The sequence below is a fragment of the Phyllostomus hastatus genome, unplaced genomic scaffold (assembly GCF_019186645.2).
Source record: "Phyllostomus hastatus isolate PE091 unplaced genomic scaffold, TTU_PhHast_1.1 phas_contig_150, whole genome shotgun sequence".
NCBI classification, from domain to species: domain Eukaryota; kingdom Metazoa; phylum Chordata; class Mammalia; order Chiroptera; family Phyllostomidae; genus Phyllostomus; species Phyllostomus hastatus.
Window position 1 is genome coordinate 316,400 of NW_025333611.1, and position 14,759 is coordinate 331,158.

The window sequence follows — 14,759 nt, forward strand, 5'->3', positions numbered from 1 at the left end:
GAACCAAGAGGCATATTACAATGCTTTTCTGTACTTGAACATTTCCAAACTTTTTTTAAAGGTTGTATTTATTCAGTTTTAGAGAGAGGGGAAGGGAGGGAGAAAGGGAGAAAAACATCGATGTGGGGAACATTGATCGGATTGGTTGCCTCTGGCGCACTCCCAGCTGAGGACTTGGCCCCAAAACAGGCCTGTGCCCTGACAGGGAACTGAACTGGCGACCTTTCGGTTCGCTGGCAGGCGTTCAATACACTGAGTCACACCAGCCAGGGCCATTTTCAAACCTTTAATGTATCTAAAAGTATTGAGTTCATTGTGCAAAATACAGGTGTCAAGATAAGAAAACCAAATCACGATGCCCCTGTGTGGACAGAACCACCAGCAAGACTTTCCTGTGCCTCGTGCACACGTGTGCATGCACACACGGAGTGGCACAGCACACACGTTTCCGTGAACTTCCTGAGCGAACTTCGCACCCTTGTCTTTGGAACGCAGTAAGGTGAGGTGCTCTTCTTGAAGGACAGGCTTTGCCCTTGGGGCTGCCTCTCCCCTCCTCTGTGTAACCTGCCACCTACCAGGCTCCGGGGCAAGTCCCCTACAGCAGTCAGTTCACTGGGACAAGGTCACCTGAAGCATCCTTCCCTGCCTTGGCTTCCTCCTGAGGGGCTGGACCAGGCACTTTCCAAGTATTCGCAGCTGTGCTCAAGTGCCTAGTGAAGGTAAGGTACCAGGTGGACTGAAACCAAATCACTGGTCCAGACCAGTCCCAGCCAGTTCAGTCCAGGTGGTTCCATACTGACCAGCTGGGTCCAGATGAAGCCAACACAAAGCAATGGAAGCCAGTCAGGTGGACTTGGGGTGAACTCTGGGAGGAGGGGGTGTAACAGCCAGTCCAGTGGCCTGGTCTTTGTCCAGCAGCCCAGGTGGGAGGGGGTTATTCTAGGGACCCTCAGGATTTTGTTGAGTCCCTGTCATTACCTGGCATCTACCAGGGTTCCGCTGAACCCCACCAGAATCTTGTCTCTTCCCTCTACCTTATGTCATGTGGGTTTGCACCTTGCTCATTCATTGTTGCTGAACTTTTAAAAAAATTTTTTCTTGGGTCATTTTGCAGCATGGGGAGAAAGATTCATTCTGGGATATTTCCAGTGCAGAATCCCGACCCAGAAGTTTCCGGCAACACCTGCACCTCCGTTCACTAGAAATAGCATTCCAGCCAGGAAAGAAGTGTTACATTTTCTAGTAGCCTCACTAAAAAAGAAACAGACGAAATTAACTTAATAATATATTTTACTTAACCAATATATCCAAAAAACTTTAAATCGACACAAAATTTTAGAGCACCGAGACACTCTGCCGTCTTTTCTTTCCAGTCTTATACACCGTGGGCGGATTTCATCCACAGCATTCCCGCCTGCGGCCGCCGCTCCGCCAGCGCTCACCGGTTACCGGCGGCTACGAGACGCCGTCCCGGCCCGCTTCAGAGTGGTTCAGGACCTCTCCTCCACCCGATCCCCGCCCCCGCAGCCCCGGAAAAGCAACACCTCCTCCCCGCGCCCTTCCACTGCAGTTCAACACCTGCCCCGCCCCGCAGGAACAGGCACCGGTTAAACACACCCAGGAGGAGACTTCCGTGCGCTCGCCGACAGGGCGACGGTCACAGACCCCGTGTGGACACAGCTGAGTCGCACAACCCACGCCACTGCCATGAATAAACGTGTCCTGGCCTGAGGGCTGCGCAATGCTCCGCTCGGGGGCGGGCGGACTCGGCGGGCCTGATCAGCTCCCCGACGCCCGGGAACCCGTTCCCTCCTTTGTAGCGTGAGGATAAGAAGTAGTAGCGTCCTGTCTACCCCGAAACACAGTCGTGAAAATCCAAGGGAGGGGTGGGTGTGGATCGGCCGGAACCGCGGGAGCAGCGTCCGGAACCCGGCTCCAGGCCACGGGGTCCAAGACCCTAGCTGGGTGCCCGGCAGGGGTCCCTCTGCAGGGCGCGCACCGCTGGGCCGGGGCGCCCGCACCGCTGGGGGCCCAGCTGGGGTTCGGGCAGCTGGGAGGCCAGGCCGGCGGCGGGGCGAGGGCGGCGGCGGGCACCGGACTGGACGTGAAGTGGTCCGGCTGGTGCCCTCGGGAGACCCGGTGCCCTTGGACACACTGCCCCGCCTTACCGCCCTCTCTTTTCCTCACCTCCCACCCCGCACGTTTCCCCGCCCCTGCGAGTCAGTCTCCGCCCCTGATTGGCCGTACTTCTAGTAGTCGCTTCTGCATTGGTCGAGCGCTTCAGGTGGCGTGGTCAGTATTGGTGAACGTCGACATTGCTCCCGCCCCCGGCTCTGGGTGCAGCGCGCGATTGGCTGGCGCTGGAGCGGGCTGCTCCTGGGGCCGGGCCTGGGCGGTGCGGACTAGGCCTCTGGCGGAGGCGGCGGCGGCGGCGGCGCGAGGCAGGTAAGGTCCTAGGCGGGGGTGGCGGTGGGGGTCGGGCCCTGGCTCTGGCTCCGGTACGGCCGCGGGGATGGGGTGGGCCGGGCGCCCACACGGCCGGTGGGGGGGCTGCGGGGACGCGCCGAGTTGCGGACTCCGCCCGGGCCGCCAACGACAGGCGCCTCCGCCTCGGCGCCCGCGGTGTTCGCGGCCCGCGGCCGCTCAGCCGGGGCGCCCCGCCTCTCTCGGTCCCTCCGCCCGTCCCTCAGTCCCCCGGAGCCCGCGGGGTCGGCCGCGTCCCGGCGGCGTCGGCGTCGGGCACTCGCCGCCCCCGGTCTCGGCACGGGCGGCGCTCAGCTCTGCGGAGCCGCCCCGAGCTCCTGGCTGGAGCCGTTTCCTTCCCTTTATTCCGTGTCCCAGGCTCTCCTCTGCCCTGCGCTCCGCTCGCGCGGGTATCTCGGCCCCCGGCCGGCTTCGCGCGGTCTTATCGCTGCGCCGCGGTTTCCGTCCGCTCCCGGGAGGGCTCCTCGGGCTGTCTTCCGATAGCCTCGTTACCCTGCCTTCAGCCTCCCAGCGCCCTGTCGGTGTTTTTTTCCCCCCTAAAAGTCAGCAGCACGTTCGCGCTGCCCAGCGGCGGGAGCGCCTGGTCCCCCCCGTGCGTGTGTCCCGTTCCTGCGCGAGTGACGCGCGGCCCGCGCCGCTCTGGTCTCGGGCGCCGACGCCGAGTGGCTCCGGCCCTGCCCGGGCGTGGGCGCGGGCGCGAGGCTGTGCGGGGTTCAGGCAGCCTGCCCCGGCCTCGGGCTCGGGCTGGGGCCCCGCACCCTAACCCCCACCCCCGTCCCCTGCCCCGGCCTCTGCAACGGCTGGGCTGCTGCTGCTGCTGCTGCTCGGGGTGCAGTGAATTCACCGCGGAGCCACACTGTGACCTGCCCCGTTAGCGCATGCGCAGTGCTCTCGGCTGTCAGCGCCCCCCGGGACCCGCTCCCACTGCTGCGCTTCCCGCCTGTGACCCTGAGGGCTTCAGACCACACGTGCCCTTTTGTGCCCGGCTTCTCTCTCTCAGCATCAAGTCTCCCAGGTGCCCCCGGGTTGTACCCGGTCTCCTCCGTCTCTCTTCCCGGCCGAGCGGCGCCCCGCTGGGTGAAGGCGCCCGACCCGGCGGACTTGGACTTCGTTAGCAGACCCTCGCGTTGTCCCGCCTTTGCCGGCCTGGAGCCCCTGCCCTGGGGGGGGTCGCTTCCCCCTCTTGGTGGCGTCCTTTCATGCACCGGGGTTTTTTGTTTGTTTGTTGTTGTTTTACCGTTTTAGCGCGTACGATTAGGCCTCTGACCCATTCTGAACTGTGTGTGTGCGGGGTGAGGCAGGGGTCCACCTTCATTCTTTTGCACGTGCACGTCCAGTTGTCCCCGCTCCGTGGTCCAAGAGGCTGTTTTCTGCCCCACTGGGTGGGCTTGGCCTGCAGGTAGGAAATCAGCGGACGGTGACTGGGGGGGTTCATTTCGGGACCCCAGTTTGCTCTGTCTGTCCTTGTGCCAGCTAACAACACACCATTTTGTGGTGAGTTTGGAGATCGGGAACCGAGTCTTCCAACTGTTTCTCAAGACTGATTTGGGCTGTTTGGGACCCACTCAGCTGCACGTGAAGTGAAGGAGGAGCTTTGCTGTGTGTGCGGGAGGGGCCGTGGGGGTGTGGCCGGCTGCGTGGCTGGGTGGGCAGGCTGGCGGTGCACGTCCTCCAGCCTGCGGGTGGCCTCGGGTTCACCGGTGTTTCCTCTGGCATGGCTCAACAGGGTGTCGTCCCCCCCCCCCGCCCCCGCAGTGGCGTCCCACCTCGCGGCGTCTCCAGGCCGCGCTGCAGACGCGCAAACGCAGACTGAGACTGGTGAGCGGGGACCAGGTCTGAAGCAAACGTGCGGCGTGGGGGGGGCCTTCCCGGCCGCGGGCGGGCGGGCGGGCGCCCCGCTGCACAGTTTCCCAGGCCCCAGTCGGGCAGCTCCTCCGTTCAGTTTATTCCGAGTTTGTTGGTCTTTTTGATGCTCTTGTAAGAGGAACTGTTTTCTTAGTTGTATTTCCAGGTTGTTCACTGTTGGTGTATAGAAATGCACCGGATTTCTGTGTGTTGGCCTTGTATCGAGTAACTTTGCACAGCGTTTACTAGCGGTAACAGTTGTTTGTGAATTCTGTAGGATTTCCTAAAGGTGAGACCGTGGCACCTGTGATAAGGAAGCCTTATTTCTTTCCCATTTGGGGGCCACATGTCTCCTCTTCAGGAGCCTAGCACAGTGCTGGGGGCAGGCAGTGGCGGGTGCAGCGTCCCAGGCTTGCTCCTGACCTTCCGGGAAAGCTCCTGGTCTTTCCCCGCCGGTTCCGAGGCTCGCCATGGGTTCTAAAACATTTTACTTATTTATTTTTAGAGAGAGGGGAAGGGAGGAAGCAAGAGAGGGAGAGAAACACCAATGTGTGGTTGCCTCTCGTGTGCCCCCTACTGGGGACCTGGCCCGCAACCCAGGCCTGTGCCCTGACTGGGAATCGAACCGGCGACCCCTGGGTTTGCAGGCTGGTGCTCGCTCCCCTGAGTCACGCCAGCCAGCCGCCGGGGGTTTCAGTAATGGCTCTGGTCGGCTGAGGGAGTTTCCCTCCAATCCTGGTTTGTTGAGTGTTTTCGTCATGGAGGAAGGGGTTCCCGTCCACCTGAGAAGACCGAGTGGCTCTGCCCGACCGCTTCTCGCACACACTCCCCTCGTCCCACCCCTCCTGGGTGCAGGTCCATCCCGCCCCCTCGCTTGCATATGGTCACAGGACCGCTGTCTGGTCTGGCGGGGGGGAGGTCCCCTGGTGTCTCCCAGCGCTCCCGGCTGCCCGGCGGGACCTCCGGGTTCCTGGCCTGTCGGTTTTCAGCTGCCCGTGTGTTCTGTAGCTCCCACGGTTCCCACCGCCATCTTCTCTCCCGAGGGTTTTGTTCTTTGGGGTTTGTGCGTGTGTGTATGTATAGGTGTGTACATACGTGTGTGTGTGTGTGTGTGTATTTTAAGAAGCCCCGCTGGAGAGGGTGTCTGGGAGACGGCGGCAGCCAACAGCGCCTGTGCCCCACGCACTGTCCCCGCCAGGGGGGTGGGGGGGCCCCTGTGAGGTCCCTTGTCAGAGCCGCGGGTGTCTGGCTGCGGGTGTCTGACCGGCCGCCTGCTCCTCGCCCTCAGTTGATGACAGTCCCGTGGTCTCCCCATTCTGCAGACGGCTGGCTGGGACTGGCTCGCAGGAAACGCCAGGCAACCCTTCGGGCCGGGGAGGTGGCGCAGGACGAAGCTGTCCGTAGCCTCTCCGGTGGGGCAGAGCCCTGGAGCGCGGTCCCTCTGCCACTGCTGCTCCGCGCCCAGTGGCCAGTCGCAGGGCAGACGGGGGGGAGGGGGGCAGCTGGGCTCCCGGGCAGGTGGGAAGCAGGCAGCGATGCCGGCTGGGCCGGGCTGCGAGTGTGCCCGAGGGGCGGCTGTGCTCCCTGCCGCCTGCGGGCAGTGCTGTGCAGTGGATCGGAAACTCTCGCTTTCTTCTCCCCTTGTCTTCTGAACTTGGAACTCATTGCCGTTTTAACTGCTTACCAGCCTCGAGTTTCAGGCGAAGGAGACCGGGCCAGCCCCGACCCCGTGGGTCTGTGTGTGAAACCGCTGGGCCAGCCAGACCCAGGGGAGCAGAGAGAGGGCACGGGGGACCGGTGCTCGCAGCGCGGCCTGCGCGCAGTTCGAGTTCTGTTTGTGGCGAGGCGTGCTGCCCGGCCGGCCGCACCGTCTCCCGTTCAGTTGCGTGGGGACGCTCGGCGAGTGGTTACCGCTGGGGACTGCAGTTCAGGGGGTGAGAGCCGGTGGCAGGTGCTTCCGACAGCGGTGCCGGTCGCCCTGCAGGCCCCAGACTGCGCGCGCTGTGGGCGAGCAGGTGCAGGCCGGTCTCAGGGGGGCGCTGGGCTCCCCAGGGCTGCAGCCCGAGGACAGAGCTGCCTGCTCTGGCCCTGGTCCTCCGGTCTCCCCCCGCGGCCTCTGTGAATGTGACTGGGGGATGTGAGCTCTGTCTGGGCAGGAGGAAGATCGATTCGGCGGTTCCTTTACTCGCTCCTCAGGTGGCAGGCCTTTGTAGCAGGTGCCCTGTCTTTGGGGGGACAGGCACTACAGGGGTGGTGGGGAGGCGGTGCTCACCTGACAGTGCAGGCGCAGAGCTGCTGCTGCGGTTCCTGGTGTCGCCCTGGTCAGCTGGGCGGAGGAACGGACAGCTGTTCCGAGGAGACGAGGAAAGAGGAGGGCCGTGCCCGCAGCCCTGGGAGACGTGCCGGGACGAGGGGCCCAGGCGCGCGCAGCCCTCGCTGCTCTGGCCGTCCGAGGGTGCTCGCTGGTCCCGCAGGCCGGCCTCCTCGTGCCCGCCCAGCCGGCGGGGGTGTGGCCAGGGGGCGGCAGGGAGGAGGGCGATGCCCTGGAGGGAGCACGCTGCTGGGGAGGGGGGGGGAGTGGAGGGGCAGGCTGAGTGGCCGCTGGTGGATGTGCTCTCCAGCAGGTGAGGAGGTGTCTCTGCCCCGCGTTTCCGCAGGGATTGCAGGCGTGGCTGCAGGGGCAGAAGTCCGACCAGTAGGGGTGATGCAGGACGAAGCGGACTGTTGTTGCGTCCTGGGGTCAGGGAGGGCCTCGGCAGCCCCGATGTGAGAGTCGGAGAGACCGTAGCACAGCCAGCTCGGTAGCCGGCGGGGGTGTCCCTGGCCTGTGTGCCGTGTGCGTGATTCGCAGCTTGTACAGCCTCGCCTGCGGGTGTGGCCCCCGGAGTCCCCAGAGGCCGACAGGGCACTGCTAGGGGCAGCACGGTGCCCGAGCTCTTTCCAGTGGGACAACCGCCTGGGCGGCCCCTGGCGTGGCCCGTGCACTGGGCCCGTGCTCTGCAAGGCCCCTCACAGCCACCGGCCCGAAGTGACCTCCCTGACCTGGCCTTTGTGCAGCAGAAGAGCCCTGCCGTCCGGGAGCTGGGGTCCTGGCTGGGAGGACTGGGAACGGGGAACAGGGATCAGGGACACTGGGGCGCTGGGCGGGGGCAGGCTGGTGCCCCGGGAGACTGGGCTGCTGTTGTGTAAACAGATGCAGCGGGCCCCGCCCCTTCCTGCCGTTCCATCACTTCCAAGAAAAGGAAAGAGACTTCACGTCTTGGCAAGAAGAGGTCTTTCTGTGCAGAGTTGCTGCTGAAAATAGCTGGCTTCTATTTTTTTTATTCTGTTGTTCTACTTATTTCAAGATATGTCGCACCGCTGTGTTTGTCACAGCGGTTCTCCCTGTGCGGGGCTGAGGTGTGTGACCGCACGCGCCCCCATGGCTGGTTTGGCGGGCGAGGTGCGGCGTCCTCCCGGGGCGGGGGTGCCACAGCCGGAGGGGCCCCGGGTCCTGGCTGCCCGAACTGCCTCGCATCGAACACCAACTGTTTATTCTTTTTTAAAAAAGATTTTATTTATTTATTTTTACAGAGAGGGGAAGGGAGGGAGAGAGAGAGGGAGAGAAACACCAATGTGTGGTTGCCTCTCACGTGGCCCCCACTGGGGACCTGGCCTGCAACCCAGGCACGTGCCCTCACTGGGAATCGAACTGGCGACCCTTTGGTTTGTAGCCCACGCTCAATCCACTGAGCCACACCAGCCAGGGCTTAGTTTTTCTTTTTGAAAGTAATGTTTGTTCAGTTAATTGCTGTATAGCCAGTACTTGCTACTGAAAAACCTCTAACAGCACTGAAGGGGGCAGGAGGAAAGCAGAAGCCTCACTCTCCGTAGTTCACCCCTGAGCTTAGTGCAGGGTCTTCCTGGGTGTTTTAAAACCACCCTTAGGCACACATAGCGCCCTGTAAAGCCCTTTCAAACATTTTCAGGTCACAGCTGCTTACTTCTGATTTGCTGTTGCAGGCGGTCAGTTCACGTCCAAGGGTTCTCCCTCAGCGGGAGTCAGGTGTTTGGGAGTACCCCCGTGCTGCTCCGAGGTGACCCCCATGCTGCTCCGAGGTGACCCCGAGCTGTGGGGCCAGCTCCCGTGTGTCACGTGGCAGAAGCGATGCCGCGGAGCAGGGTCCTGGGGATGTGGTCACGTGTCACCCAAGGGTGACTTTTTAAATCTACAGGCGGAGATAATTAATGTTCTTACCAGTTTCTATGTTGTTTGGTTGTCACAGAATTAAGATTCTGAACAGAGATACCATGTTACAATTTAGTACTGCTTCTTTTTAGTCCTGATTTTTAAAGAGGCGTCTCGGAGTTTGTTTTAGAAGTTTGTGTTGTTCACGAGGACACCGTGGCCACATGCCTGAATGGACACAAGGCCCCCGGGGAGCTGAGCGCTGGGCGGTCCGGGCGTGGCGAAGCTGGAGTTTTGCCAGTGTGTGGGCGTGTCTGTCTGTGCCACACCCCACCCCCTTCCCTCCGGAAGGTCCCGAGGGACCACGTCAGCAGAGGCGCCAGCCGGCCCCTCCGCTGCCAGCTCAGAGGCCCCTCCCCGCCCCTCCCCAGGGCTCTGGGCAGGTGGCGCTGCCTGGAGCCGTGCCCAGAGCTGGGACAGGTCCTGTCTGTCACCGTCCCCGTGGGTAGCGCTTCTCTCTGTGCACGGGCTCTGCAGGCGGGGTCAGGGGCTGCGTGCCGTCTCAGCGGGGTGAGGAGGCGGCTCCTGGGGCTCCTGGCCAGACAGCTGTGTAGGTCGCCCCAGACAGCCGGCTCGCGCTCGTCTCCGTCCACTTCGTCGGTGACCAGGCCCTCTCGTGGGCAGCCCAGCGTGTGACACGCTGGTCCGCAGACAGCGCCCGGTGTGCTGCCAAGGAACACCGCCTGCCGGGGTGGCGCTGGGGTGTGTGGCGGTGGAGGCAGGCGCCGCCGTGCCCTCCGGTCCTCCCCCGGAGCCCAGCGGTTCCTGAGAGGACGGGTGCGACCTCACTGCGGACCCCGGCAGTCTTGCCACCCTCTGGTTGCGCCGTGTGCTCGAGGCTCCGTTTCCAACCCTGTGTGACTGGCGGTGTTTGCGGTTCGTCAGGCGTGTTTCTTGGATTGTCGCTGGCGAGTGCGGACGCTCTGCGTGGCGCCGGTCTGAGCTGCGTGTGGCGGGAGGGCTCTGCTCCACCACGCCCGAGGCGTCCAAGGCCACGGTGCAGCCGTGTGTTTCCACCGGCCCCGCGCGACGGCGGCGCGACCGAATGCACTAGGGAAGGAGAAGCTTAGCTCCCGTCTTAAAGCCCTGCTGGGACTTGCGTGTTGGTAAAGACACTGAATTCCTGAGGTCTGTGACCCAAGTTTGGGCCTGTCCTCTGGCCTGTGCTGCCAGCCGGGGTGGCCTCCACCAGTGAGGATGGGAGGGGGGCCCTGGGGAGGCTTCCCCGCCGGTGCCTTCCCCTCCACGTGAGGGCGCTCTCGGCCCACCGTCTCCTGGGGCGCGTGCTTTTCCCTGCTCGGTCCGGCAGCTCGGAGCTGAACGTGTCCGCCCCACACAGGTGCTCTCCTGGGGGGCCTGCTGCTTCCCTGCTGGGCGGGTCGGGAACACTTTAGAGCTAGCCATCAGTCCCGCTCTGAGGCACGACTCTTAAATGAGAGTGCAGGGTAAAATAAAGTACAAAGGGGGCAAAGGAAATAATGCCTAGATGGCTGTGCCTCCCGCGGGACAGGCACCCCCTCCTGGTACCAGCTCTCCTTTGGTGGGGTGAGAGCTGGGAATGGGACCTGGCCGGCACCCCAGGCATGTGCTCCGACGGGGAATCGAACCAGCAACCCTTTTGTTCACAGTCCACTGCTCAGCCCACTGAGCCACACCAGCCAGGGCTACAAGTGCCTTTTCTACAACAGGCCACACCCCTAAGAGAGGGAGTCAAAGCAGCTCCACCAGGTACACAGAAACAAACACGGCGAGGGTGTCAAATAGAGGGGACAAAGAAAATGGGCCAAATGAAAGAACAGAACAAAACCCCAGAAAAAGAACTAAATGAAACTATCAGTGCAGAGTTCAAAACACTGGTTATCAGGATGCTCCAGGAACTGATTGGGTACTGCAACAGCATGAAAAAGACCCAGGCAGAAATGAAGGTTACACTACGTGAAATAAAGTAAAATGTATAGGGAACCAACTGTGGAGGGGATGAAGCCGAGATTCAAATCAACGATTTGGAGCAGAGGGAAGGAAAAAGCATTCAATCAGAACGGGAAGAAAAAAATTAAACAGAAACAAGGATAGTCTAAGGCACAGGTGGCAAACACAAGGCCCGCGGGCCAAACCCAGCCCTCTACCTTGTTTTATCCCGCCCTCTACCTTGTTTCTACCCGACAGCAGGGCCGAGCTCTCGCTTGACTGTTAAGGAGCAGTCCCATTTACCCAGTCCTAAAGTTGCCTTTGGCCCTTTGAAGGCCACCACAAGGCTGATGTGGCCCCCGGTGACAATGAGTTTGACACCCCTGGTGAGGAACCTCTGGGACATCTCCAAACATGCCAACACCAGAATCATAGGGGTGCGAGATGGAGAAGAGGAAGAGCAAGAAACCGAAAACTGATTTGAAAAAGTAATGAAAGAAGATTTCCCTAATTTAGTGAAGGAAATAGACGTACAAGTCCAGGAAGCCCACAGAGTCCCAGACCAGCTGGCTCCAGTGTGGACCACACCAAGACACATCATAGCTGAACTGCCACAGGTTAAAAGTAGAGAATCTTAAAAGCAGTGCAAGAAAAGCAAACAGTTACCTGCAAAGGTGTTCCCGTAAGACTGTCAGCTGATTTCTCAAAAGAAACCTTGCAGGCAAGAAGGGGCTGGAAAGAAATATTCCAGGTCATGAAAGGCAAGGACCTACATGCAAGATTGCTCTATCCAGCAAAGCTCTCATTTAGAATGGAAGGGCAGATAAAGTGCTTCCCAGATAAGGTCAAGTTAGAGGAGTTCATCATCACCAAGCCCTTATTACATGAAACATTAAAGAGACTTATCTAAGAAAAAGATCAAAAGTGTGAACATTAAAGTGGCAACAAATTCACAACGGTCAACAACTGAAGCAAACACGCAGAACAGGAACAGAACCACAGAAACGGAGATCACATGGGGGGTTATCAGTGGGCCGGGGGGAGAAGGTAAGGGAATAAGAAGCATCAGTGGTGGGTACAAATCGGGGCAGGTTAGGAGTAGTGCAGGGAATGGAGAAGCCAGAGAACTTACATGTGCGACCCACGGACGGGAACGAAGGTGGGGGTGTGCCGGAGGGAAGGGGGGTGCCAGGTGGAGGGGGCAAAGGGGGGAAGCTGGGACAACTGTAATTGCACAGTCAATGAAATACACTTAAAGAAATAAAATGCCACTTGGGCGCCCCAGAGGATAAACAGTGGCCGGGCAGGAGCACCGTTGCCGGTGCAGCGGGTGGCGGTTGCCTAGCGAGCCACAGCTAAACACCACTGTGGGCGGAAGCCCTGAGTGCCCTGCGGCTGGGTGTGGCTCGGCCCCGCCCCAGGGAGCGGGGACCTGGCCCCGCCGATCCCTGGGGTCTGGGCTGTCGTGAGGGGAGGAGACGCAGACTAGGCCGGGGTGGGGGCACCTCCTGGGGTCTGTTCTTCAGGGGGCGCGCGGCCCTGAAGGGCGGGGTGGAGCGGACAAAGGGGGCGCGAGGCCGCGGGGCAGATCCCTGGTGAGTGGTGAAGCCGCCGTGGGTGCGCAGAGCGAGGGCAGGTGAGGAGGCCCTGGGGCTGGCGGCTCGCCCAGGCGGGGCTGCACACCCAGGGGAGGGCTGGCGCGGCGCAGCGGCGGGTGGCGTTCACACAGCCGGGAGGCGCCGGGGAGTGTTCACGTATGAACTGTGTACTTCGTTCTTTAGAGAGTGTTTGGACTTGGAGAGAGAGAGCGAGCCCACAGACGGGGCGGAGGAGCACGCAGGGGCAGGTGGTGCTGGCGTGGAAGACTCGGGGGCCATTTCAGAGGGAGCGGTGTGGATGAAATACATTTGTCTCAGCTCGTAGACGTCAGTAATTAATTTAATTTCATTCAAAAATTCGATTTATTTAAACTAAGAAGAAACAAACCCAGACAGTTCACCCATTTCCCCCTCCCACCTCTAGCAGCCACCAGTCTATTCTCAAATATAACTTTTTTTGCTTATTTACTTTAAGAGGTTTTTTTAATTTAAAAAAATATTTATTTTTAGAGAGAGGGGAAGGGAGGGAGAAGGAGAGGGAGAGAAACATCACTGTGTGGTTGCCTCTCACACCCCCCTCCTGGGGACCTGGCCCACAACCCAGACACGTGCCCCCACTGGGAATTGAACTGGCGACCCTTTGGTTTGCGGGCCAGTGCTCAGTCCATGGAGCCACACCAGCCAGGGCTAAATGTTTTGAAAACTAACTTTCTCTGAGAGACTGAGTCTGTCTGACTCCCTTCACTAGCACGGCACACTCCCTGTCCACTGTGCCGCCTGCAAACAGCCAGGTCTCGCCCCATGGCCGAGGGACGCCCCTGTGCACAGGCGCCTGGCTGCTGCCCGGTGCTACAGAGAGCGGGGGGGGGGGGGGGGACGTGTCTTCCCGAGTCAGTGTTTTCATCTTCTCTGGGCGATGTCAGGGCTGCAGCACAGCTCTACCTGCCGAGGGGTGCATGTGCTGCACCCCACCCACGGTGCCCGAGCGTTCCCTTCCTCCGTGTCGCTGGGGTGTCTTGGGTGTCGGCTGTGCCGGCGGTGTGAGGCGTGGGGCGCGTGCCCGGCGGCCACCTGTGTGTCCTCTCTGGGGAGATGTCCATTCAGCCCTCTACCTACTTGTCAGCTGCGTTGTTTGTTGTTTGGCTGTTGAGTCGTGCGAGTTCTTTGTGTGTTTCAGACACTAACCCCGATCACATTGGTCATTTGCACATGTCTCCTCCCGTTTGGTTGGTCGTCTTTTCACCTCATGGGCCGGTTCCTTTGCTCTGCAGAAGCCTTCTCGTCCGACGTGGTCCCGCTGGCGGGCTGTTGCTGGTGGAGCCAGAGCCGAGAAGTGCGCGCTGAGACCCCGTCAGGTAGCTGGACGCTTGTGCTCCCCTCGCTGTGCGGCCGGGCTCGGGCCCTGCGTCCGCGTGAGCCGGCCCTGTGGTCAGGTCTGAGAGCGGTCTGGTTTCGCTCTCTTGCATGAGACTGTCCAGTTTTCAGCCGTCCCTGAGGAGGCTGTTTTCCCCGTCGTACATCCTGGACTTCTTCGGTGTACACTGATTGGCTGTGCACGTTGGGGGTCACTTCCGGGCTCTCCGTCACAAGAGCCCGTGGGTCTGTCTTCGTGCCGCGTGGATCAGTCTGCTCTCCCATGCAGCTGGAGTCGGGGGCGGGGGGTCCCTGCTCGGCCCCTCTCGGGGCTGCTTGGCCGCTCCGGGCCCTCCGTGCTCTCGTGCACGTTCTAGGGTTGCGCCGTTTCTGCAGAAATCAGCCATTTCTACATAAACCCTTTTTGTCCACGGTGGTCTTTTTTTTAACTTTTATCTTCCTTTAGAGTATTCAGCAGCAGATTAGGACTCATATTACTGCTATGAGCTTTTTAAAAAAAAACTTGGAGTGTGTCGTGAGTCCTTGTGAGACAGACAGAGAGAGAGTGTTTTTAGCCGAGTGAGGCTGGAGTCCCTTCAGCCTCACCGAGAAGACAGCCTGAGAAACGGCGTGCTCCACACTTCAGTTAACAGTGATGTCTCCTTGGGGGAACAGTAAATGTGGAAGCAGTGCCTTAAACTCACGTGTTGCTCGCCCCCAGTCTTCTGACTCTGAGGTGCCCCCTGGAACGGCGTGTGGGTGCCCCGAGCGGGCACCAAGGGTGTGCTGTTTCCGCTGGCAGCGGTGCAGACCTGCTCCAGAAGAAGGGGAGCATCCGACACCTCTGCGGGTTTGGAAATACGTTCACAGAGGGTTCTCAGTTACTCCCACGTTCTTTTGGAAGTGCGCCCGTTTTCACGATTGTGAGTCCGTTGATGTGGGGTCTCCCCGGTGCTTCGAGGGGCACACCGTTGCAGGGGCCCAGCAGAGCAGCCGCGCCCCTGCGCCCCTCCCCTTCGTCTGCAGCCAGAGCTGCTGGGCTGGCTTCGCCCAGCCCCGTGGGGGCATGGGGGCCGACCGCCCCCCGCCCCGCCTGCCCTCGGTGCTCCGGCCCTGACTCCCTGCCTTGCTCTCTCCCGCCCTCTGCAGCATGACCTGAGACCTCGAGCATGGACTTCTCCCGGCTGCACACGTACACGCCGCCGCAGTGTGTGCCCGAGAACACCGGCTACACGTATGCACTCAGGTGAGCGCGGCGGCCTCAGGCCACCTTTAGAGAGAGAAGCGTCTGTGAACGTCCTGAGGAACTCCACCTTCCTGCGATCCGCAGACCGACAGGGAGG

At 61.0% G+C, this 14,759-nt stretch overlaps 1 protein-coding gene and 1 long non-coding RNA gene across 6 annotated transcripts in view; one reads left to right on the forward strand and one right to left on the reverse strand.

Annotated features, from left to right (window-relative positions):
* Window positions 1-273: 273 nt before the first annotated feature.
* Window positions 274-2,168, reverse strand: LOC123809791. The gene is made up of 2 exons (XR_006784096.1): window positions 1,618-2,168; window positions 274-1,251 (listed from the first exon to the last, which is right to left on the reverse strand). It is a non-coding gene; the product is annotated as an uncharacterized LOC123809791 (long non-coding RNA).
* A 152-nt stretch (window positions 2,169-2,320) lies between these two features.
* The window catches only part of SUN1 (Sad1 and UNC84 domain containing 1), a 36,650-nt gene continuing 24,211 nt past the window's right edge, over window positions 2,321-14,759 (forward strand). For 2 of the 5 annotated variants that reach the window (XM_045824402.1, XM_045824435.1), the window contains exons 1-2: window positions 2,321-2,445; window positions 14,566-14,662. In XM_045824402.1, coding sequence (XP_045680358.1) covers window positions 14,586-14,662 — 77 coding nt within the window. In that variant the 5' untranslated portion in view covers window positions 2,321-2,445; window positions 14,566-14,585. Of the gene's footprint in view, window positions 2,446-6,929; window positions 6,954-12,246; window positions 12,391-13,334; window positions 13,419-14,565; window positions 14,663-14,759 lie in introns of those variants that run through there. The other 3 variants (XM_045824411.1, XM_045824429.1, XM_045824418.1) reach the window with 3 other exon arrangements.